The sequence below is a fragment of the Eleutherodactylus coqui genome, chromosome 10 (genome assembly GCF_035609145.1).
Source record: "Eleutherodactylus coqui strain aEleCoq1 chromosome 10, aEleCoq1.hap1, whole genome shotgun sequence".
Taxonomy (NCBI): Eukaryota; Metazoa; Chordata; class Amphibia; order Anura; family Eleutherodactylidae; genus Eleutherodactylus; species Eleutherodactylus coqui.
In genome coordinates this window covers 99,316,686-99,342,030 of record NC_089846.1, presented here as the reverse complement: position 1 = coordinate 99,342,030, position 25,345 = coordinate 99,316,686, and the positions used below count along the sequence as shown (strand labels likewise).

The window sequence follows — 25,345 nt, the reverse complement described above, 5'->3', positions numbered from 1 at the left end:
GTATTTATTTATTTTTTAGGTAGTGCAGCTAGCGCTTGCATTTAGCTCTGCCAAAAACACGGTTCCAAGTTGTGCCACATGTTCAGGAGCACTGAAACCGCTGCCCATTCATTTCAACAAGCGACGCAGAGCTGAAAATGGCCAAAGATAGAACATACATCGCTGTTAATGTGCAGCATTGAAGACGCGTGAGCAGCCCCAGTGAAATGAATGGGAGTGTCGTACAGCGTTTAGCGCAGCGATGAAAAGGCAGCACTAACCGCTGTACAAAAACGCCTGCGTGAGGGAGGCCTTACAGAAATATTCGACAAGTGTGAAAGGTGCCAAAGTGTATGTGCACAAATAGAGGAAAATGGTGCAGATTGTTCGCATCAGTAAATCCACGTTAAATCTACACTATTTCTGCCGAGCCACAGCTGAGGGCGGCCCTTCTATTGAAAAAATGAAATTAGCTGCAGATCAACATCCGTACCAATGGTGTGGATTTGACGTGGAAATAATACAGATTTTCCATTATGGACCATCCGCACTATATGTGAACAGACGCCAAGGGTGGAAACACAAGCAATTTTTGGACCAAAGTGGAGCCGGAGGGCAGCCGCTGTACCGCAGACATGCTTCATATTCTCCAGCCCCCATGCTTTCATTTCTGGCTTTTGCTCAAAAGAAGTGCATGGAAACTCACAAGAAGCGGCTTGTGATTCCAGCCTAAAGTGAATATTCACATGCAGCAGACATTTCTACAACTCTTCCATTGATCTGAATGGTTCCTGCAGAAACCCATGCTTCGGCTCCAGAACATCCCCATTCAGATCAATGGAAACGGTCAAAGAGGCCTCTACAATACAAGTGCAACGTGCGACTTCACCATAGATGTCCACAAACAGAGAGTGACACCACAGTATGGAGACATGCACATGAATTTATTGAGATCGAAAGCCTAATGGAGGACGTCAGATGAGTGACAGTGACAGCCCTTTATGGACAGTAATGGAATGTATGAAGTTCTAGAGGACACAACACTTATCCAACAATGAGGATGCTAGAACGTTCCTGATCATATATAGAGTGTCTGCCATCGCATTGGATTCTCTGCCGCTGTCACCGTACTGAGATTCTCCAAGATGGTTGCCAGGGACTCCACAGACTTATGGAGGACACAATCAAATAGTGGCCCAACAAACCCCAGCAAGGGGCAGAGTGGCGCCTGGACAGGGACGACATATTATACAAGAACGCTTCTCATTTTAATAAGTCAATCTCGTTCTCAACCCATTTATTAAAAAAAAACAGTAGTCCAAAGAGGTATGAGAGACGGCGGCCTCTCTCGTCGGTTAGCTGCCAGTCAGAGGTAACGGGGCGGAGCTTACAGCAGGTGTGCAGGCAGCAGAGTCACATCCCGGGCTATATACTCCAGGGCATCTGGAAGGCGCTGGTTGGGAGGGGAGTGCAGTGGGTGGCTTCAAAGTTGCTTAGATACTTCTGTGCCTGCAGAGAGGGAGCCGGTTAGACAGCAGTGGAGGAAGGCAAGGCAAGGCAAGGCAAGCCAAGAATTACATAGCATAAAAGGTGAAGAGCAGAACTTTTTGTAGCTACTTCAATATCCAGTACCTGTCTGTATGCAGCAACCACATAGACAAGGGAGTCTCAAATATGGGAGGAGGGAGACACATCTACTGTTTACAGTACTCCTTTAGCTTAAGTTACTACACCACAGAGAAAGGCAATATGCAGATTTTGCTGCAGTTTTCACTACATTGCAATGAATTCATTTTCTGGTGAAAATCCACAGCGTGACGCTCCTGCTGTAGAGTGACTGGGGAGGGTGGGGGCGTCGATAAAAGCTCATCCTCTTACATTGTACGGTACACAAATGTAGAATTTTGCTCCAAACCTGCTACAGGTGAACGCAGCCTGATAGCCCATGCCTGATATGCAGCGCCCGCTGTGTTCCAGTTTCTACAGCATGAAGCAGCGGCGGCCGTGCATGCTCATTGCTACTCCCATTCCCTTCAACGGCCCTGCTGACAATAGAGATCTCAGGGCTGGTTTCAGGTAGGGGATGTTGTGAAAGGTTCTTAAAGGGCTCTTTGCACATGTGCGGAATATTTCTTCTAGAGACGCAGAAAACTCCGTATATATGAGGGTGTGGTGCAAAAAAAAAACCCAAAAAACCTACAACAATGGATTGAGGGTATGTTCCCTCAGCGGAATTTTGCCCTGTCTATGGGTCAGATCTGTATGCGAAATTCAGATGCAGAAAAATCGCCTTTCTGAACGTTTCTGCGTCAAGAAGCGACATGTAAATTCTTTATGCAGAAATGCTCAGAAAGGGGATTTTCCACATTTTAAATTCCACACGTGGATTTTGCTTATTGACAGGGCAAATTCTGCACAACGATACACGGCAAAAAGTCGTGGCTTTTGTTATGGAAAATTTCATGGTGAATTCCACTGTGTGGACATGGCCTAAGGGCGCTTTTAGACAAGCGTATTTTAGCTTTGTATTTGATCTGTGATGGGACAATCCAGCTTCCCCAAAATAAGACACTGTCTTATATTGATTTTTGCCCCAAAAGAGGTACAGTGTCTTATTTTTGGGGAGGGGTTAGGAGTGTCTTAATACTCACCTAGCAGGCGGTGTCCGGGTCCCTCAGGCTGGGCTGTTTTGGCAGTCTGCCTTGTGGCCCTCAGCGCCGAGATGATGTCATTCAATGAATGGCTGTGATTGGTTCTTTGAGCGCTGGCTCTTATTGATTAAGGAACACCGCCCCACCCAATCACAGCACTTTATTCCTGGATGCGGGGTATTCAACTCGAGGACTACACGGAAGACTGCCGAAGTGACGGAGACCAGCATGAGGGACCCAGAGGTCGCCTGCTAGGGAAGGATTGAGTTTCCCCCCCCCATGTAGTGCAGCTAGGGCTCATTTTCAGGGAAGGGCTTATATTTCTTCTGCACATATTACAAGTCCCTTAAGTACAGCTGGTTACTGTAGAAGTCGACGGACAGACAAGGACTGCTCAGGCCGTCCACCTCGGCTCCACCAATGCATCCAAAATAAGTGAGAAAAAAAACTCCCAAAACTTTGGAAAGAGCTGTGATTAAAAATAGTGTACACAGCTCCTACGCTGACCTATACACAAGCCCTGTGTAGCCCAATTCTGCAGTCATGTCTAACCCCAAAACCTCCGCTCATAGGGTGCTGATATACTCCACAGGAGGAAAGAGATGAACACAGAACATACGAACTCCATGCAAATGTCAGGGTCAGATTTAAACCCAGGAGCCCCGGCCCCCCTATAGACAGGTTAAGAGGTAGTATCCGGCAGGAGTAACATGACTGCAGGATGAGACCCCGCATAAGGCTTGTTTGCGCACTGTATCCGTGGGGTCACATAGGTCTGCATGGGAGCTGCAGACAACACGGTGGGATATTTTCCCATCAAAACAATCTGCAAAGTTGATCAATTCTGTATTTTAGACGCATTGGTGGAATATAAAAATGGAAACTGGATGAACGGATCCTTTATGCGAATACAACAGGTGGGGTACAAGCACTGCGGTAAAAAACAAGTAAGAGCTCCTCAGGGCAGGGTGGAAACAGAACCACAGGCGTGCGCTCCAGGGCGGAAGGCAAGGGTTGGGCAATTTATACCGCAAGAACAAAACTGTGTAACTCCTTTATAGGGACACGAGGGGAGCGGGACAGGTAAGAAGACGGATGAGAACCCGCCATACGTACAAGGTATAGGGCCAGCTGCTGCAGCTCCTCCGGAGTCATCTCCTCCCCTAAACGAAACAAGACAAAGCATGAGGTTACTGTAAAGGACCGACACCACCGTTATACACGGGACAACAGGCGTCCCAGCAACCATCATTCCGTGAACAGAGGTGGAGTGGCTTGGAGATTGTCCTGGCTGTCCGCCTCCATTCACAGTAAGGCCGGCTTCACACGGGAAATGGTACAAGATTTGTGTGTTGCGATGTGGGAATCGAATTGCAGCATGCCCTATCTTAGCACTTACTATCGCATCTCCCATTGTTCCCAATGGGGCCCGTGGCAGCCTCCGACTGCGTGCCAGGCACACACGGTGCGATGCGATGCATCTCCAATTGAAAACAACGGGAGGATCGATACTTTGCTGAGGTGATGCGAGGCGGTTTTGTTACAAAATAGCCTTGTATCCGCGGCAAATTCGCATGTCAGCGAGTGTGATATCGGGCCATGAATGACAGCCCGATATCGCACTCGCCCGTCTGAAGTTAGCCTCAATAGGCAGTCATTGATAGACAACTACATAGGCCGATCATCATCTGATTTTTATGCATGCAGAAACTGAATGATGAATGAATTATCATTCGCTCATTTACACTGAACAGGGCCCTAAGCAGGTCACAAATTGTCCCCCTGCTGGGATCTGAACAATCATCTGTAATGCATAAACCTGGCAGTGAGTGTTCAAACGACCTGCAGTGCCTCCACAGGAAAAATGAAGTATTACACAGTGTCCATTAACCTCAATGGGCTGTCTGTGTTAGGCTACATTCACACGGGCAAGCGCGATATCGGGCCGAGAAACTCATCCCAATATCGCGCTTGCCAATGTGCGTTTTACATGAACTCAAAAACGCGTTGCATCACCTCTGTCAAACCGCGATCCTCCTGGGCACACGCACTAGAGGATTGCAAGCGTTTCATATGGATTTGAATGGGAAACATCACACTGCACTGCCCACGAGTGCTCACAAGATCCTTAAAGGTCCAATTAAAAACAATTGGCAATGCGTTCAGAGGGAATGCCAAAAAAATAGGACATGCAGTGATTTTTAACCTTGCAGCATTCCTAAGAGGGAATAATCACATTCTTTTATTCCCCCAATAGCACAGGGAAGATCAGTTGATGTTGCATCTACTTTCTGAGAGAAAACAGATACATAATAGGAATTTAAAAGTTCGGCCTTCTCAATATCATTATTAACCAATTCACCATTTTGTTCTTGTAAGCATCCAATAGCATGGATGCTTACAAGAACAGGGTGATTAACCCCATTCAAAAGATGGAGGTCATATTCGCACTAGTTTTGTGCATCCCGCAAACACAAAACTCGCAAGCGTTTCTCGCTTATGTGCATGTACCCTAATATAGGACAGTTCTGGACAAAGAGGCAGACGGACTCCTTGGAACTGCTCTGTAAGAGGATCATAAGCAGGGGACCCCCTATCTCAGAACTACCCAATAGGGTCTATGGAACTGAGTTTTCGAAAGTGGACAATCCCTTTAATGTGTGGCACAAGAGTCAGAAATGCTCAAACTATAGCTGCCTAATACAAGAACCGTGAAGGGAGAATGTGAATGTTCCCCAGTAAGTCAATTCTCTTTTCCCACAACGGTCTGGAGCCGCCCCCACCACTTGATGGAAGGCGGTACTTACCGACGCTCCACGGATACTGTCCCAAATTCTCGGCTTTATAGGACTCTAGGACAGACAGACACCAGTCCTCCTCGACCCCATAGTGACTTAGTACAGAGGCTGCATAAAGATAGACAAGTGTGAGAATCCCACGGCCACACAACAGGATGGACAGAAAACGGACGGACTCACCTTCTTCTTCCGGAGTGCTGGCTGCCAGCCACATCCTCACCGCCCTCCTGCTCTCTTCTGTCATCACATTGGGGTAACTGCACATACAAAAAGAGAAGGATAAGCAGGAGAGAGACCTGCAAGCAGGCTAGTCTCCATGGCGGTACTCCTGCGGAATCATGAAAGGGGTTCTTCTCAGTGTCAAGGGATGACATATTGATCATTATGGTTCTAAGACTGCAGACCACCGCTGATTCTCAGAATGCAGCAACTCCTTCACAGCAGCGCTCCCGGCATCCACGGTGCAGAGAACCCATTCAGCGGATATAGCGGAGAGCTCCGCTGTGCAGGGAAGACGCTGAAGGGGCTTCTAGCCTTCAGGAGATCAGGGTGGGCTTCCAGAGGTTGGACCAAGCAACACACCAGAAGGTTATGGGAAGAGAATATAGCTTTAGGCTGCCTTTACACGGGCGTTAAAATCAAATATGAACCCCATTCTTTTGAATGGGGGGGGGGGGGTCATGCACATGAGCGATGTATTCTCTAAATTGCTCATCAGTTAAGACACATGGTGGAAGGAAAACCTTTAGGCCTCATGTCCACAGGGACAGATCCGCAGCGGATCACCCGCACGCGTGATCCGCGCCCCATAGGGATGCATTGGACACCCGCAGGTAATTAAATACCTGCGGATGTCATTTTCCCCTGGAGGCGCAGATTGCGTGTGCGGGAAAAAACCCGCAGCATTCTCCATTTTAGTGCGGGGCTCCGGCAGGCTTCTTTTGAAGCCTATGGAAGCCGTCCGGATCCGCGGCACACAAACAGCTGAATTCCTGCTCTCCAGCGCGGGACAGCAGGAGTTCAAAAAAAAATTTTTTAAAAATTAAAAATGGAGTGCACGGCGCATGTGCGTGGCACGCTGCCGGTGTACTGAGCACATCCGCCGGGCCGAAGAAAGAAGATCCGGCCGCGGAGGGCAAATTCGCAGCGCCCGGACAGGTAAGTAAATCTTCTTTTTAGGCCTCATGTCCACAGGAAAGGAGGGACCCGCTGCGGGATTCTGTAGGGAGAATCCGCGGCGGGCCTGATTTTTTCCGTGGACATGAGGCCTTATTTTATGCGAAACGCATCACATGCAAATCTCATCCCCACAGTAATTCCGCACTGCACATTCCTGGGATTATGGATAGACGATCGCTCAGATCCATACTAACAGCTTGTTAAACAGGAAAAAAAGCATCCCTTCAGTTCAGCCCTTCCCCCGCAATGTTGGATACTCACCGATGCTGCAGCAGGCAGAGGAGAAGATCATTGCCTCGGTTGGATGCAACGTCATCTGGGTTTCTGGAAACAGGTAAGCAACAGTGAAGGCGGCCATCTTTGTGTTACGCTCATTCACCAGACGCTGCCTTATATACTTACGTGGTTGTAATGATTTCATCCTTTGTTCTTCTGATCAGTAATATGGGACCCTGATACCTTCAAGAAACCGAAAGAGAGAGATTCGATTTTATTTGGCAGAGAGACACCTTGTACTGACAGAGGCGCACCGGGACCCCGAATCTGCAACGTAAAAATGGCAGACGGCGGCCAAAAACTGAAGAAGACAGCAGGAAGGCAGGCATGGTGCGGACTCCACTACACCTTATGGCCATACTCAAAAAACGTGGAAAATTGCGATCTTCTATCTGCTCCTTCATATGGTGTATGCAACTAAAGAGATTAGAAGAACGTGGCTGCTCTTTTCCTCCAAACCTGCGGTGGGTTGTGTCCGGTATTGCAGCTCCCGCCGTTTGAAGTGCACAAGGCTAAACTGTAATATTACATCCCATGTGTACTGGGAGAAAGCAGCCATGTTTTTCTCATCCTGTAGAACGCAGCAATGGCATCCTATATGAGGAGCTCCTGAACACTTACCTGCAGAGCTGCTCCGCGTTGTTGAGGTTTAGATACTTTCGAACTGTTCTGGTAACGAGTCCTCCTATGGAAAAATACGTGAATGAGTAAATGCAACTTCCTCAAGTGCACATGAGAATATCAATCTAGCTGAAGGATCTACAGCCAGACCTAGCCACAGACCTGCGCGGACCCCTGCTGAAGTCACGTCCGTGGGGGCCAATACACTCACAAGCACGAATGATGGAGAGGACTGTAATGGGTCAAGTTCAAGTGCTCTGGAAATCCTTAAAGGGGGCTGAGATATTAAAGTGTGTTTAAAGGGCAGCAAAAGAAAAAAAAAAAAAAAGAAGAAGAAGCATATTCACCAGTTCCATGCCCTGCTGGTGACAATATGGGCACATCACTCCAGCAGAGAAGACCGGAGCGGCAGGGCTAAAACCAGTGAGTATAGCTTCCATTTAATTGTATTACTTTTGCTGCCCTCAGATGTTCAATATCTCAGACAGACATTCTCCTTAATGACTTCTTCAGACAAGAAAGCCTGAAGATGGCCTCGCTACATACAGACAAATCAAGACCGTGCATTTACAGAAGACGCTATCGCTGACTGAAAACTTCACGTTCCACATCCTGGGAAAATGGCAAAAAGTTGGGCAAAACAACCAGACAGGCAGATGAGAGGGGAGAAGACGATGAAGAGAAGCCGCAAGAAGCAATCAGCTCTGCATCACAAATGTAAGAAATAGTTCCTCACTCCAACTTTCTGGCATCACTTTCAAGGCGAGAGGAACAAGGTCATCGAAGGAGGCGTCAAGGACGATGGCGCTGAGGTCAGGATAGGACATGGCGGCCCATGTAGCTGCAGAAATAAAGACAATCCATTAATCTCCAGATCACGTCCTTAGGACTGCCCATCCATCTTGTATGCAGCACACGTTCTTAGTGCCTCTCATTATATCACCCACGTCTCTTACTTCCAGCACTCCTCCATCTCGTACGTTCTTAGTGCTGCCCCCCCACATTACTCTGTCACGTAACATAATACGTAAGGCTGCAAGAAGACACATGTCCATCTAGTTCAGCTTACTAACCCCCCCCCCCCCCAATTTTGAGCCAGAGGATCGTACATACCCTGCCTGTTCTTAGTGCTGCCCCTTCCAGAACCCCTTCTCGTTCATAACATCTAACATTCTGTTATGAAATAACCCATCCCCAAGAATCTTGTCCATGATCGGCTCCTGTCTCACACCTGTGAAGCCCCCTATGGACCAGGCGTACACAATGATGTCTTGCAGCTCGAAGCCGAGTTGGTAGACTGCATACTGCACCACTGCATCCATGGCGTTTGCTTCATTCTGAGGAAAAGGTACGCCCTGCGGAGAAAGACACCCCTGTAAGTATTCAGGCGTTGTAGGTCAGATGTGACCCCTAAAAAGTCCCCTAAAAAGGTAGCAATCAGTATATTCCTCTACTTCACACTACAGAGGGTCATCGGCTTTACTCATCCTGCACCCAACATTCCCCAGTCTCCCAATCTTACCGTACTGCCTGCGAATCCGGGATGATTCCAGCCAAGCACAGAGTAGCCCGCTAAAAAACAAAACTCATTATTAGGGCTCAAGTTTTCATCAAGATTGCAACCAACCAACACACGACTAAGGGTCCTTTTAGACGGGAGGAGTGTCAGGCAAACGATGCCCAACACTTGTCCCCGCACATACTCGCTCTCATGCACCTGCCCAGGAGCTAGTATCGCTGGCTTACAGCCGCGAGACTGTAGGAGATTTCTCTCCTCTCGCTCCCCAGCCCCTCTCCATTGACATAACACAGCGGCTGTTCAGTACTGAATGGCAGCTGTTAACACTGAACGATGAGCGATCAGCTCATTATCTATCACTTATGCTGCATATGTCACTGATCGCTAATCATTCAGTTTAAATAGCGGCCGTTCAGTACTGAATGGAGAGGGGCGGGGGAGAGTGAGAAGAGAACTCTCCTGCACTGCCCCACCGCCTGCTGGCCGTTCTGTGAGTGAGCCAGCGTTTCTAGCTCCCGTGCAATAGCACAGGAGCGAGGACACACAAGGACGAGTGTCGGGCATCGTTTACCAGACATTCGTCCTGTGTAAAACCACCCTAAGCAAGTTGTACCTGGCAAAGAGAGCGGTGAATGTCAATCAGGTGATAATATAAACTGCGGTCACCGAACATCTTATAGAACATGCACAGTAAAGGCACATTATGCTTAGCTGTCATATTCTGGGTGCCAAACAAGGACCCCCGAGTGCATCTACAGAACTGAGCGTAGAAGACCGTCTAGGACCATGATGCCTAAATTCAGCACAGCAGAACCTCATGGAGTGCGGGTGTCGCATCCAGAATACGGACAGTTTAAACACAGGTATGAAGTGCTCATAAGGAGCTCTCCAAGGGTTGGACATGAGAGGCGGCCACAGGGAGCTCACCGTCATCCCTATCCTGGCTCTAGATCAATAGTCCCAAAAGCATTAGGAATCAGGAGACTGAGGCCAGGACAATTACAGTTCACAGGCGAGTACAGGCTCTTTACTTGGCACGATTATTGTGCAAACTGTGATTTGCATGATAGTTGTGCAGTGTAAACGTGTGCAGAGAAAGAACAAATCAGCGATGATAAAAAAAAAAATAATATTCACTGATTGAATCTTTTACGGAGACCATAAAATAATCGTTGGTCCGCCGCTGCATCATCCATCTATGAACAACGGCCTGTCTACTGTGAATGGAGGTGGTCAGCCGCAATGATTCCCAGCTGCTCCACCTCCATTCATTGAGTGATCATCGCTGGGACGGATAGCGCCCGAAAGTCACTTAGTGTAATAAGGCCTCAAGAGAGTCGTATGTCGGTGCAGGCGACGCTCTGCAGGAAGCGCTAGCTGAATAAATGAGTAATCAACTCATCCACTTGTGGCTACCAGCTGCCAAATACATGTCAGTAAGTGACACGCTCACATCTGCCGATTCACACTGAAAACAGGTGGCGGTTTTCACATTGATTTTCGAGTTCTAGTAATCAATTGTGGTGCCGCAACTGAACTCCGAATATCTCCAGCGCCGTATGTAAATAGCGCTCAAGTGTCCGGACAAAGACAGTGTCTTTTTAATCTTTTGTTCCAGTCCTCTGAACCTCACGAACCTGCGACAGAATCCCTTGAAACCCTGTAGAGGCATCACGGGTGAAGAAAGGGTATATGTAACCGAGGAGACTCCTGACCTATACGGTCTAACATAGCGCCGTGTGCTGCCATATCAGTGAGAGAAGGAGGAAAGAGGAGCGATATGCACACAGGATACAGAGCGCCGAGTAGAAGGAGGGGGAGCGAGAAAGTATTCTTCAAAGAAACCACCATCTGAGCTCTGAACTTTCCGTTCCATAAGCAGGCATAACAGGAAAAGCAGGTCCTGTAGAGGATTTTGTATGCATTGCACTTGTGTAGGAGGGGCTGCCTACATGTGTCATGCACGCCATATTCTCATCTGTACCAAGTGGTTCACTAATAGTATATAGTCAGGTATCCAACATTCCTATTCATGTGGAGGCTTTTTAGCTTAACCCCTTAGTGACGGAGCTTTTTTGCTTTTTTCCATTTTTGTTTTTTCCTACTCCCTTTTAAAAAATCGTAGCTCCTTTATTTATCCATCTACGTCGCTGTATGAGGGCTTGTTTTTTGCGGGACGAGTTGTATTTTTCAATGGCACTATTTATTGTACCATATAATTTACTGAAAAACTTTTTAAAAATTCTTAGCGGAGAGAAATAGAAAAAAAACGACATTCCACCATCTTTCGGTGCGTCCTGTTTCTACAGCACACAAATTGCAACAAAAACGACCTGATATTTTTATTCTATGGGTCAGTACAATTGCTACGATACCAAACTTGTATAGTATTTTTTTTGCTGTAGTACTTTTATTTTTTTTTTTAAGGTATTTAATTTTTTTCAATTATTTTCTGCGGTCATTTTGTGCGCGCAATACCTTTTTTATTTTTTCGTCGATGTAGTTGAGCAAGGGCTCATTTTTTGCGGGATGTCCTGAAGCTTCCGATAGTATCAATTTGGAATACATACAACTTTTTGATCGCTTTTTATTGCGTTTTTTCTGGGAGACAGGGTGACTGAAAAAGTGTATTTCTGGCGTTCTTTATTTTTTTTTTTCAGACGACGTTCACCATGCGGGAAAAATAATGCACTAGTTTGATAGATCAGACTTTTACGGACGCAGCGATACCAAATACATATTTTTATTTTAGGATTTAGATTTTTTAATAATGGATATGGCAAAAGGGGGGTGATTTAAACTTTTAGAACTTTTTTTTTTTAACAATTAAAAAAACTTTATTGATTATTTTTTTTACATTACTTTGAAGTCCCCCTGGGGGACTTTAACATGCGATGCTTTGATCGCTCCTGCAGTATGACGTAATGCTATAGCATTACGTCATACTGCTTTTTTACAGGCAGTCTTTCAAGCCACCCTGTGTGGATGGCTTGATAGGCAGTCTGCTAAGGCAGCCCTGGGGCCATTCATTAAGCCCCCGGCTGCCATGACACCTGCACGGATCCCCCGATCTCACCGCGGGGGGGCCGTGCGGGACCCCCGAACAGCGTTCGGGGGATTTAAATGCCGCTGTCAGAATTGACAGCGGCATTTAAAGGGTTAATAGCCGCGAACGGCCGAGCGCAGCTATTGCCCGTGGGTGTCAGCTGTAATAAACAGCTGATGCCCGCGCTGTATGGAGGGAGATAGCGCCGCTACCTCCCTCCATACACGTCCTGCAACAGCAGGACGTAGTTTCCCGATGGGGCAGTCATTAAGGGGTTAAAGAGAGGCGTCTGTAGAGCTAGGTACCCATCGATTAAGGTTTGCCTGGATGTGGCGGGTGAGCGCGCACGCACGCACACACAATTTGATCAAATTGTGCTGCATTTCTTATGCAGATATTAGATGTGTATGAGAGCTGAAGCTTGTGCTTGTTACTGTATTCTGCACCTTCACACTTAACCTGTGTAAATGCATACAATAAACTGAAGTCTGCACATTCAACCAATACATGATGCGATCTCGCTGAATATTGCCCTTCGGGATCCAAACAGAATGGAAGATCTATTGAATAAGACCCCACAGTTCTCTGACCTTCAAGGGGAGTGGAAATGCAGCCGACCTCGTAGAACCCAGCGTTGCCCTCACAGCAGATGACCTGGCCGGAGGAAGAGAAAAAGGATGAGAACGACGAGAGAAAACAACTTATAAATTGTTGTATCTGACATGCAGCAAGGATGAATCAGAGCAGAGACTGCAGCCCACAGATGATTACGCTGGCACTAACAGGCACTATGAAGACCTCCAGCTGCCCTCACCTATTGATGTAAGGGGACACAGCCATTTCCCTTGTACGGTACCAGGACCTCTACATTATTAAGAGTCACTGAGCTTGGCAACTGCCAGGAACCACAAATCTGACTACTAAAGTCTTTTTGGGATGACACTTCAGCAAAGCACTTGGCAAAAGCTGAGCTGTGCCCCCAGACGTGCCCGACCCCTCATACTGCTTTCCGAGTACAGAGAGGACAGCCTGCCAGGAAGAGAGGCAACACTAGACAACCAACTGCTATTCTTACCAGCTTTGCTCCATTGCGCTCAACAGCGCCTCTACGGTCTACGAACATGGTGTCTATTTCATTTCCGTCACACGCCAGCAGCTTGGCTCGTTTCCCATTATACTAGGAGAAAGCGGAGTTAGTAGGGATGGCGGCATTACAGATGTATGAGCGGACACACAATACTTCAGACTCACCTCCTCTATAAGACGGGCCTGGCCCTGTAATAACATCGGCATGAGCGCCTTCTGTAAGAGGTACACGGAGCCCGGGTACAGCATCCGTCGGCCGAACGAGTGTGCTACCATGTAACTGCGAGAGAGGAGAGCTGTCTGAGATACGCAGATTATTTTTGGAAGTTTTTGGAAATAGAAAAAAGTTTTACAAATAGGAAAATAAAAAAGGATGCAGATTGAGTAATGCGGCAGATTGCAGAACTCACAGCCGGGTTCTCATAGATGCATTTATGGGGCATTCAAAAACTGCACAAGAAAACCCCAAAAAACAGCCTATTGCCACCTTATAAAGCAGCGCTGTAGTGCTAGGATATGCCTTTATAATCCGGCTGAGCTGCACCATACACTACCTGGTTATCTGACAAGGCAGCTTCTGCACCCGTTGTAAGAAACTGTCAGCTGCGCCTCGTGTCCGGGGTTCGGCCTTTAATAAAGCTACATCTCCCGGTAGGCCTGATTTCTGGTCATCTTTACTAAGAGGAGACAGAAAAGGGTTAATGATGTAACATTCCTATTAACTCCCTAATTACAAGCTCAGTATACAATGATGCACCTGCTGGTTTCATCCCATCGGAAATCCACGGGCCAACTGCGAAAGTCAAAGTTGAAATTGGACAACATTCTCTGTGATAAAAAGAAAGAGGTTACAAACATGGCGGAATTCACCGGAAGTAAGAAGAGGCAGAAATGCAGAACGGATTGTGCTACAGGCACTACGGTAAAGCACTGTGCGGAGCAGCTGCAGGATAAAGCTCATCAGGAGCTTATACGGCTTCCCATAAAAGGCAGCGACTATATACCATAGTGGGGGACAGACCCCAGTCTACGGCCATCTCTTGTAAGGTCACCCCCTCCCCCATCATGCTGCAGTCGTTACCTTGTTCTCCGGACAATCATCCATCTTTGTTCTCTGTAAAATGCTTATAAACTGAATATATTGAGGATTACTCCATCTGCCCAGACCTGGAAAGAGGAAAAGACACCCATGACCCTCCAGCGATCCAAAGCCGGCTCATTACAAGTATAGACAAGATTGTTACTAGAGATAACAATGGTAGCCACACTTACCGGTAATTGGGTTTTCCTCTCACCTATGGCAGCGCTCCCTACAGAGGGACAGGGCACAATAGGGAGCCCCGCCACCTCCTTCAGCAAATTCCAAAAAATTTCAAGAGGTGGGAAATATACAGGCATCACCTCCTATCAGTATTATGTTATCCTACGGCAGGCGCTCAGGAGAACACAATTACCAAAACCGCGCACCTGAGACGCCTACCCAGACCCCCAATTCCACCGGGGAGAAGCCAACGGGAGGGACTAAACGATCATATAGAGAATGGGATGCAAGATCTACATACCCTCTTAAGTCATATCGGAGAGCAGACCCCATACAAATAACACTCGCGAGGTGTCAGGCCGGGCGCCAGATACCAAGACTGATAAATAGCTCTGCAGTCCATGCGGGAGGACCAATGGTCCACAAAGAGGTCCTCTGTCGGACAGAAATCACTGAAGGCGGCGACGGGTGCTACCTCTTTGTTCCCTGTCCGGCTGGATGGCAGGCCCTTCCCCCAGGCATAAGAGGAGAAAGCGGCTGCAAGGCGATGGCACATAGGTTTCTAAACCAAAAGCTGTTGTGGCCCCGGCGGAAAGGCGGGGAAGGCGAGGCGCCAGACGTGGCCCCGGCCGAAAGGCGGGGAAGGCGAGGCGCCAGACGTGGCCCCGGCCGAAAGGCGGGGAAGGCGAGGCGCCAGACGTGGCCCCGTCCGAAAGGCGGGGAAGGCGAGGCGCCAGACGTGGCCCCGTCCGAAAGGCGGGGAAGGCGAGGCGCCAGACGTGGCCCCGTCCGAAAGGCGGGGAAGGCGAGGCGCCAGACGTGGCCCCGTCCGAAAGGCGGGGAAGGCGAGGCGCCAGACGTGGCCCCGTCCGAAAGGCGGGGAAGGCGAGGCGCCAGACGTGGCCCCGTCGGAAAGGCGGGGAAGGCGAGGCGCCAGACGTGGCCCCGTCGGAAAGGCGGGGAAGGCGAGGCGCCAGACGTGGCCCCGTCGGAAAGGCGGGGAAGGCGAGGCGCCAGACGTGGCCCCGTCGGAAAGGCGGGGAAGGCGAGGCGCCAGACGTGGCCCCGGCGGGGAAGGCGAGGCGCCAGACGTGGCCCCGGCGGGGAAGGCGAGGCGCCAGACGTGGCCCCGGCGGGGAAGGCGAGGCGCCAGACGTGGCCCCGGCGGGGAAGGCGAGGCGCCAGACGTGGCCCCGGCGGGGAAGGCGAGGCGCCAGACGTGGCCCCGGCGGGGAAGGCGAGGCGCCAGACGTGGCCCCGGCGGAGAAGGCGAGGCGCCAGACGTGGCCCCGGCGGAGAAGGCGAGGCGCCAGACGTGGCCCCGGCGGAGAAGGCGAGGCGCCAGACGTGGCCCCGGCGGAGAAGGCGAGGCGCCAGACGTGGCCCCGGCGGAGAAGGCGAGGCGCCAGACGTGGCCCCGGCGGAGAAGGCGAGGCGCCAGACGTGGCCCCGGCGGAGAAGGCGAGGCGCCAGACGTGGCCCCGGCGGAGAAGGCGAGGCGCCAGACGTGGCCCCGGCGGAGAAGGCGAGGCGCCAGACGTGGCCCCGGCGGAGAAGGCGAGGCGCCAGACGTGGCCCCGGCGGAGAAGGCGACGCGCCAGACGTGGCCCCGGCGGAGAAGGCGACGCGCCAGACGTGGCCCCGGCGGAGAAGGCGACGCGCCAGACGTGGCCCCGGCAGAGAAGGCGACGCGCCAGACGTGGCCCCGGCGGAGAAGGCGACGCGCCAGACGTGGCCCCGGCGGAGAAGGCGACGCGCCAGACGTGGCCCCGGCGGAGAAGGCGACGCGCCAGACGTGGCCCCGGCGGAGAAGGCGACGCGCCAGACGTGGCCCCGGCGGAAAGGCGGAGAAGGCGACGCGCCAGACGTGGCCCCGGCGGAAAGGCGGAGAAGGCGACGCGCCAGACGTGGCCCCGGCGGAAAGGCGGAGAAGGCGACGCGCCAGACGTGGCCCCGGCGGAAAGGCGGAGAAGGCGACGCGCCAGACGTGGCCCCGGCGGAAAGGCGGAGAAGGCGACGCGCCAGACGTGGCCCCGGCGGAAAGGCGGAGAAGGCGACGCGCCAGACGTGGCCCCGGCGGAAAGGCGGAGAAGGCGACGCGCCAGACGTGGCCCCGGCGGAAAGGCGGAGAAGGCGACGCGCCAGACGTGGCCCCGGCGGAAAGGAGGAGAAGGCGACGCGCCAGACGTGGCCCCGGCGGAAAGGAGGAGAAGGCGACGCGCCAGACGTGGCCCCGGCGGAAAGGAGGAGAAGGCGACGCGCCAGACGTGGCCCCGGCGGAAAGGAGGAGAAGGCGACGCGCCAGACGTGGCCCCGGCGGAAAGGAGGAGAAGGCGACGCGCCAGACGTGGCCCCGGCGGAAAGGAGGAGAAGGCGACGCGCCAGACGTGGCCCCGGCGGAAAGGAGGAGAAGGCGACGCGCCAGACGTGGCCCCGGCGGAAAGGAGGAGAAGGCGACGCGCCAGACGTGGCCCCGGCGGAAAGCCGCTAACAAAGCTTGTAAAAAAGTCCCCATGAATTACAAACACTTTGGCGCAGCGCGTTACATTTCTCAGCATTACATCCGGCTGCAGTATTTTTTGCAGAAAAACTTCCAAAACATTTCCAGAAATTTCATCCACACAATGCGAGACAGTCCAGAGTGAAGAATGGCGCACAGACCTGCGGTGCGGATACCAGATCCTCAAAAAGTCAATTTATACTGCAGATTTCAGTTTTGGAAATGAGGGGCGAACTCTGTCAGAATCCGTAGGTTTTACGCTCATCCGCTACGTGTGAAGGCAGCTCTACGGTGAGTTTCAGTCTGCTGTCAGGCAGGGCAGTGGTAGAACCGAACGTGCACCCAGATAATAAATAGTCCGCTCACCGGTCAGACCTTGTGCGCACGGTAACCTGCAAAACTCCAAGGAACGCCTGCGCCAAAGATATTCTATGTGAAAGCAAATCTTTACTGAAGAACGTTTAACGTCGCATAAGAGCTCACACTGATAGGACGGATAGTCAAACGCGCTGGATACCCAAGTCCAGCTTCACACGGACACAAGCGCAGTTGCATGTGCTGTAACACAGTTTTTGCACCATGAACAAGGTTTTTTGCACGCAAATCGGCGTATTTTACTGTACTTTTTCTGCCTCAGGACACGGGCAAACACATTAATTGAAATGGCTAATTAGTTCCGGGTGTCTTTTTTCCAGTGCAATAGCGCAGGGTTTCATGCATCTACTTGCGAATGCATTTCTGCACCCCCCCCCCCCCCCCTCTTCAGTGACTTCTATGGGACCTTTGGTGCACAAATACGCAGGAAAATATAGCGTGTTCCGATTTTTTTTTTGTGTGGCCGAAATGCGCACACAAAATACACGCATGCGAAATCAATGGATTATATTCACTGCGTACTGCATGTGCAAAATCAGACAATACGCAGTGAACAGAACATACGCAAATACATTGGTGTGAAGCCGCCCTAATCACGGGTATATAAGTATTTATTTAAAACGACCCCATCACATGATCCACTAAAACCAATCACTGAGTTAAGTATAAAGTATGATGAAAAACTCATATTTATTAATGTAGCGCAATATCATGTCTGCAATTTAATCCAGAAAGATATCTACTATGCATTTTAAATTATTAATGGATATCATTATGGATTACATCGCAGGCATGATATTGCACTACATTATTAAATCTGAGTTTTTCTTCAGACGCAAAGCAGTGATTGGTTTTAGGGGATTATGTGATGGGGTGGGATTTAAATATAAATATACTAAGCACACAGTGGACAGCCATGATTCTGACTATCCATCAGCGTGAGTATTTACGTACACGATGTTAAACGTTCTTGAGAAAAGATTTGCCTTTACATTAAAGATCTTTGTTGCGGGAGTTTCTTAAATTTTCGCAACGGTAGTACTGAATGGCTTTCCATTCCCTCAGGTCATCCCTGGATGATTGGCCCCCAGGGGCCCTGCTAACTGCTCAGTCTGCCACCCACTAATACCAGTCCTGGGTAGTGACTGGCACAACAGGAAGTTCTATACCTAGATGTGGGACGCTCCCTTGCTGAGATGTTGTCCGGGACCCCTGGCATTCGATCCAGTAGACAGGAGACCCGGCACTGTGATAGGAGGAAATATGGAGTGTCCTGCTGTGGGACGTTTCAGCCATCTTGGCCTTTCTGAAGAAAGCATGGATGCCAAAACATTGCAAACCAGGAGGATAAGAACAACCGCACAGAGCGCCGTCTCTCCTACCGTTCCTGGCCTGCATTCGCCATCCACTCACGTTCGTGAAAAACATCTCAGCCCTTACAACAGTCCACAGTGATGCAGAATACACAACCTATGGAGAACGCAATCCTGGAGAAGAGTCTCACCTCTCAGACATGCGATTCCCGCCAGCAGGAACATGAGGGTTAATCCGTACTGCGTTAGCGGGATCATCCGGGCCGCAGTCATGTATCCTGTAATACAACATCACAAGAACGTTATACAGCAGCTCAGGAGAGATCAGAGAGCGGGGTGGAGCGTTACGGGGCTGTTCACACGTGGCATATAGGTCATGGATGAGGTGCAGCGCTAAAAGTCTGTGGCAGAAAATCCGCACCAATCAGTATGGGTCTTACTGAGAATTTGCAGCGGATTTCATCCCTTTATTTGAAGGAGTGAAATCTGCACCATTTCGCGTAGATTTGCCGCAGCAGAAAATCCACTCCAAATCCTCCAGGTGTGAACAGACTCTGAGAGGGTGTTGGCGCATATCTTGCTCTCTTTAGGTAGTTCTGTACATTGCTCAGTGTACCAACTCGGACCACTGCACAATGTACGGAGCCGTCCGCTTCCTGCACCAGAAAATGGTCTTAATTGGTTGCTGAAACATTTACTATGTTTGGTTTTTTTTTCAAACACTTTTCACAATTTGTATGACAAGGGGGCGTGGCTTCATGAAAAGGGGCATGGCCTAAGCGTGCAAGAAAGTTCACAACAAAAATTATGCTAAAACGTTTTGCAGACTGAAGGGCCTTTTCCACGGGCCGATAATTTGGTTCAGATTCCTGCGATCCAAGATCATTCATGTAAACGTCCCGACTGAACGACAGACAAGATGTCGCTCGCGTTCTGTTCGTCATTCAGGTCTTGCATGTAGTAAAGCTGAAGAGGGATCGGCCGTATGAACAGGCAGCACCACTTATGAACAACTGCCTGCTTACTGTGAATGGAGACAGTCGGGTGGAACGATCCCCGCCGCTCCACCTCCACTCACCAACGATGCAGAGGCATAGGAGCGATTAGCGCCGCCCCCGACAGATCGTCCCGTGTAACAGCGCCCTAAGCCAACTAATAGGTGGGATGAAGTCACACTAAACAGCCTGAGGATGCTGCAGATTCATCATCCAGCGGAGGCGCTGTGGCCCCTGGTGGATTGTAAGACGGTCTTAGGGCTGTTTTACATGGGACTGCTGGGCATTTCAGTCCGCCTCCGCTGACGATAAACAGGGTGTCGTCTGTAGAGAATCACACAAGCCGATCGCCGTGCGTTTGTTATGTCTGCAGGAACCGAACAACGAAGGAATCATCGCTTGCCATTCAGTTGCTGCCGGCGTTTACGCGGAACCATCATTCAGATTCCTGCGATCCGGCAAGAAGCTAAACAATTATTGTTCGGAGTAAAATGGCCCCCATGTCTACAGCGTGGATCTGCCCCATCCTCTGTACGGCAGACTGAAGGAGCGCCAAACGCTGAGTCAGCGGCAGGTTATCCCTGAGTCAGCGCAGGGATCCTACGGACCACCACGTGTAAGGGGACTGCTAACTGGACCCACAGCGGGGCCCCCCGCAGGAGGAGACGGGGTAGGAAATACATAATCATAGGCGACAGCTGCGCTTCAGATAACGGCCCCTCTCACAGCTCCTGACCGCTCTTTATCATGCGGCATTGTAAAGCCCCATCCCTTAAACACTGGGCCCCTCTGATGGTGCGTCGTACGGCCCCCCAGTTCGCTGCACAGGACTATCCTGTCTGTTCTCTGTCCCCTCCCTCTAGTTCAGCATTGCTGCAGTAAAGGGGCGGTCATGGCGGACTGTCCCTTTAAATGCCCTATAATCCAGCAGTTTGGCTCCTGATTAGTGGAACAACGGCGCGGGATTTACAGTAGAGGAACCAACGCCTGACATACGGTCATGTGACACATCCCGCCGGTGGGGGCCGGAGCCCGGAGAGATCCCAGAAACTTACCTTTTCTGTACATATAGAAGGCAGCGAGCGGGGACGAGTAGTAAGAAATGGTCCACAGCACGGAGACCTGCAGACAGAAAGGGGGAGAGATAACGGTGCGGGGGACGCCTATGATCAGCTGTAGACCCCCTCGCCATCCAGCTGCCCGCCCCCCTTCCACCCAACCATGCAGAAGATGGACGCAGGGTCCTCATAGAGCTCATTCCATCAGTCAGGGGGATAGCGGCCCTGCGCCGCCACTCCCCGGGGGCCACCTGCGGGCGCTGCACCACTTACCCACGCCAGGATGCTGTCCGTGTGCTTCTCCAGAGCGCGGGGCTGATAGAAGGATTCCTGCAAGACAGAAACAACATCAGCTCCCTCGTCTCCAGCGTACGCGAGCGGCGAATACGGATCTCTGGAGAACTGCGCTCGTTGCTGGGCACAGGGGGCTCCGGGGCGGGACCCCCACAATCTGATCAGTCACGATATAGAGACGGGGCATCTGTGAGGGGGAGCAGGGCAAGAGCCCACAGGACGGTTGTCTCCTGCCCCCGGTGGCAGCGCAGGTGTAACTACACACCGACCGCTTTATAATGAGACCGTCTGACTTCTGCTTACTGTCAGTGAGTGGAAGCCTTCCAAGCCATCTGGACTGCCGGCAGCGGACGTGCGAATACAAGTCACATACGTGCTAGAATGTTCCTGCGGCAGGCAGACCCCATAAACCCCCGCGCCGATGCAACTCCAAGGCCCCGCAGCAAACTATCAGTGCAGATACGTCACATGACTGAGGAAGGGCTACACCTGTACCGGACCCTCAGCTGTGGGAAGTCTGCCGGCACCTCCTTTCCATTCACTGACAGCAAGCAGAGGTTCTAACAAGTTAAGAGAGTAGAAGGACGCTCCGCACGGGGCACCCCATGTGAGGCCAGCAACCTCTCTTACCCAGGAGCCCTCGGGGTCCGCTTCCTGCAGTGGCCGGCCTCTCCCGATCGCCGCCCGCCCGTTTACCCGGTAGACCCGATAAAGCCGGGGGCCCCGGATGCACAGATAGAGCAGCCCGAAGCCCCGGATCCACCTCCGCATGAGGCCCTCTCCCCCGGCCGCCATCTTCCCCTTACAGTCCCGGCCGGGACCGTTACCAGGAGAGCCGAGGGAAGAAGCGGCACCTGACGTCACTGACAACCGCTCAGCCAATCAGCGAGCACCAACAATGGAGGGGGCGTGGTTACTTGTGACAGCGGGGAAGAGTCTCAGGCATAGCACCGAGCAGCTGATTAGATGACTGAGGAGGTAGGCGGGGTCTAGGAGGGTCGTGACCGCCAGATGCAACTGCGGAGCCTATCGAGAGACGCCTGAATACGGAAGTGAGTATTTGATTGGATGGAACAGATACAGGGGGCGGGACGAAGGCAAGTGAAGGCTATTTCCTTTTAGTGTCTTAGCAACCGTAATAACAGGATGTCACGTGACCGGAAGTCTACAGGTCCGCTTTGCTTTTTTTTCTTTTTTAACTTTATTGCTAGTGAAAACATCACATGGTGTTAAAGTCACGTGTGACGGTGTGGCGGGCGGGTTTATATAGTTGTATTTGGGCTCAGAATCTAGTGAGCTGCACCTCCTAGCCATAACATTAATACCACTGAAGTGTATCTGGTGACAGTGCCGCCTGGCAGGGGGAGGTGATAGGTGGTGTCTTATTTATATATCCAGCAGTGGCAATCAGTCAGTCGTTAATGTTGGCAGCAGGAATATGGAGAAGTGCGTGGATCGGAGCATCCGTGAAAAGCGCCACATTCTGATGTGTAGATGAGGCGGTGCGAGCATCCGCAAGCGTGCGCTCTTGTGGGGTGTCTCAGGTGTGGAGTGGTCACTACCTACCAAATATGGTCCACGGAAGGACAACCAGTGACGGGGTGATTGGCACCAAGGGGCCAGTGATAGGTGATGGCCACCATCTACCCTGATCCCACAGAAGAGCGACTGTAGAGCACATCACTAATAACGTCCCTGCTGGAGATGATGAAAAGTGTCAGATCGCAGCTCGCCGTGTACGGCGCTACAGACCGCTCCCAGTGCCCATGTGGCCCGTCCACCGCTGATGGAAGGAGGTGGCCCGGTCTGATTACATTATGTGGACAACCGGGTACGTCACCTACCTGGGGAGGAGATGGCGCAGGATGGTGCTGGTGGTAGCGGTAACAATGTGCACCTATTCTAATATCCCTTGTTTAGTTCTAGTACCTTGAACTGTTGGCCATTCAGTTCCTTCCCATTTTTGCTTTTGACTGTGCCATTGAGTGCCAAGAAAGGTTTTCGGGCCATCTTGATCTGTGAGAATAGGCCTCGCATATGGCCTTTCATGGCTTCTGCTTTAAGTTGTTTGCAATACTTATTCCAGTCCATTTCCTTATCTTTCCGCTCGCTGAAAATCAGCATTTAGTTGCCGAACTTTGTTTTTGTTGCCGGCCACCTTTGCTGCTCTTCTTTTATCGGCTGTTCTGAGGGTTTGCCCGGACAACCAATAGCGTTGTTTTTCCTGCTTCTTATAAGTGAGAGGCTTACTGGCTGTTTCCATAACTGTGGACTGTATATCGTGCCATAGGTCCTCTGGGTGCTTTTCTGATTTGTCAAGCAGTTTGAAACCGTTTGCTACCTGAATAGTGTATGATTGGGGGATTTTAGAGGTGTCGAATTTTCTCAGTGGAGCGCCTTTATGTTACAGAATTTGATGTTGATCTTAGCTGTGAGGAGTTCGTGCTCAGTGCCGCAGTCGGCGCCAGGAAAGGTTTTTATTGGAACGACTGAACTTCAACAATTATTACACAGGGTGTAATCCATCTGATTTCGATGGAGGTCATTGGGAGATGTCTACGTGTACAGTCAGCGTAGGGACAAAAGGTTTCAATAAAGATTTATAGAAAACCCTGTGAACCTCCATGTAGCTGGCAAACCTAGTTCATAGGCGAGAGGATTCACTACACGTGTGATGACAAAGGGCCCTACGTAACGCAATGATACGCCAGCCTGGGTTGCCCTAGAACTTACCCGCAACCCCTGTCCCTGCCTACTTGCCTCCACTCCTGGCTAACCCAAGGCAGGCAACTGGGCGGCGGTCCCTGTTCCCACTAGGGACTGGCATACCAAGATGGAACAGTAGAATACCGACAGGAAGGGCAGATGAAGAAAACCAACAGGAAATACACGCAGACCAAGGCAGATGGGATTACCTGGCAGATGTAGCAAAAGCTGACAAACAGGCGACTGCCAGAGGCAGGGTGCTACCACACTGAACAGAAACCAATAACTGGCAGTGAATGGACCTCACTGCCAGCCTTATAAACAGAAGCCTCTGCCCAGGGGCAGAGAGAGGGAGGCGACTACCTCCAAGCAGAATCTAATAAACAGGGTCTCGTGCACGGAGCTGCACTCACAAGCGCACGTCGCTGCGCGGACCCACTAGCATGCGCACCGCGCCGATCAGCCACCCGCACCCCCGGCAGCTGGACAACCAGCCGGGGGAATGCGCCCCGCCGCTCCGGGAGGACCCGCAGCCGCCGCATGGTAACAGATATCCTTTTATGGCACTTTGTTTAGAGTTTTCTGGACTTCAGCATAAAAACTTTCAATGGTTTTCTTAAGGCATTGTCATTGAGATGTTCACTGGTTTACTACATATCCAGATGGCTATGGTGCGATTGTTGATTGTTCTAAAAGTTTCTACTGACTTTGAGGTCCAGTTATTTGTAATAAAGGCTACTCCATTTCTCTTGATTTCCTTGTGTCCGGCATTGTGCAATGTGAAGTCATCAGACTGAAAATATCCATTACCCGTCCAGTGCAATTCGCTAATCCCAAGAATATCAATGTCGTCTTGTTGTTTTGTGTTTCGCAAAGTCCAATTTTCCTGGACTCATGCTACACACATACCATGTTGCTAGTATGTGAGCTTTGGAACAGCGCAGTCCTTTTCCTTTTATCATGAGGCGCATCAGCAGCTGGGCTTCGCAAGGGCTTTTCCCCGATTGCATCATGAGAAAAACCCTGACCCAGCAAAAATGGGAAGGAACTGATTGACTGAGAGTATCAAAGATAGATGGAGGGAATACATAGAGGAAGTAAATGCCTGCAACCACATACCTGGACCGTTATGTGAGGTGGAGCCTGTGGACTTGGAGCCTCCATTATGGAGTGAGAAGTGGTTATGGCAATGAAGCAACTAACCAAAAATAAAGCGCCAGACATAGATAACATACCAGCAGAGCTATTGCTGCCAGTACTGTGAAAACCATCACAGCACTGTGCCAGGCAGTGTGGGCATGCATACAATGGCCACAGGACTGGAAAAAAATCTGTCTTCATCCCTCTGCCAAAGAAAGGCGAAAGGCCCTCATTCAGCATGCAAGCAAGATCCTTATCAAAATCTTACAAAGACTGAGATCAGTAGTCGAAGCCGCAGTCCCTGATGTGCAGGCAGGATTCTGGCGAGGACACAGCACCAGGGACCATATTGTAAACCTGCAATGCGCCATGGTAAGAGCTTGAGAATGTCAAAAGAATATCTACGTGTGCTTCATTGACTACATCAAGGCCTTTGACTGTGTTGACCATGACAAGCTATGGCACGCACTACAAAAGCTGGGTGTATTAGCGCATCTAGTCAAGCTGATAAAAATCCCTTTATACCAATCAAGAAGACACTGTGAAAA

The 25,345-nt window shown here is 50.7% G+C and overlaps 1 protein-coding gene across 1 annotated transcript; it reads right to left on the bottom strand.

The window, feature by feature from the left end:
* Positions 1–904: 904 nt before the first annotated feature.
* Positions 905–21,836, bottom strand: ABHD16A (abhydrolase domain containing 16A, phospholipase). Its single transcript, XM_066581623.1, has 20 exons — positions 21,582–21,836; positions 20,931–20,987; positions 20,655–20,721; positions 18,796–18,882; positions 14,237–14,322; positions 13,913–13,983; positions 13,710–13,832; positions 13,321–13,435; positions 13,145–13,246; positions 12,660–12,723; positions 9,027–9,076; positions 8,736–8,859; positions 8,241–8,345; positions 7,505–7,568; positions 7,010–7,066; positions 6,869–6,931; positions 5,609–5,685; positions 5,438–5,536; positions 3,747–3,793; positions 905–1,488 (listed from the first exon to the last, which is right to left on the bottom strand). The coding sequence occupies exons 1-20, from the start codon at positions 21,744–21,746 to the stop codon at positions 1,405–1,407; spliced, it is 1,707 nt and encodes a 568-aa protein (XP_066437720.1). The 5' UTR covers positions 21,747–21,836; the 3' UTR covers positions 905–1,404.
* Between the last annotated feature and the right edge of the window lie 3,509 nt (positions 21,837–25,345).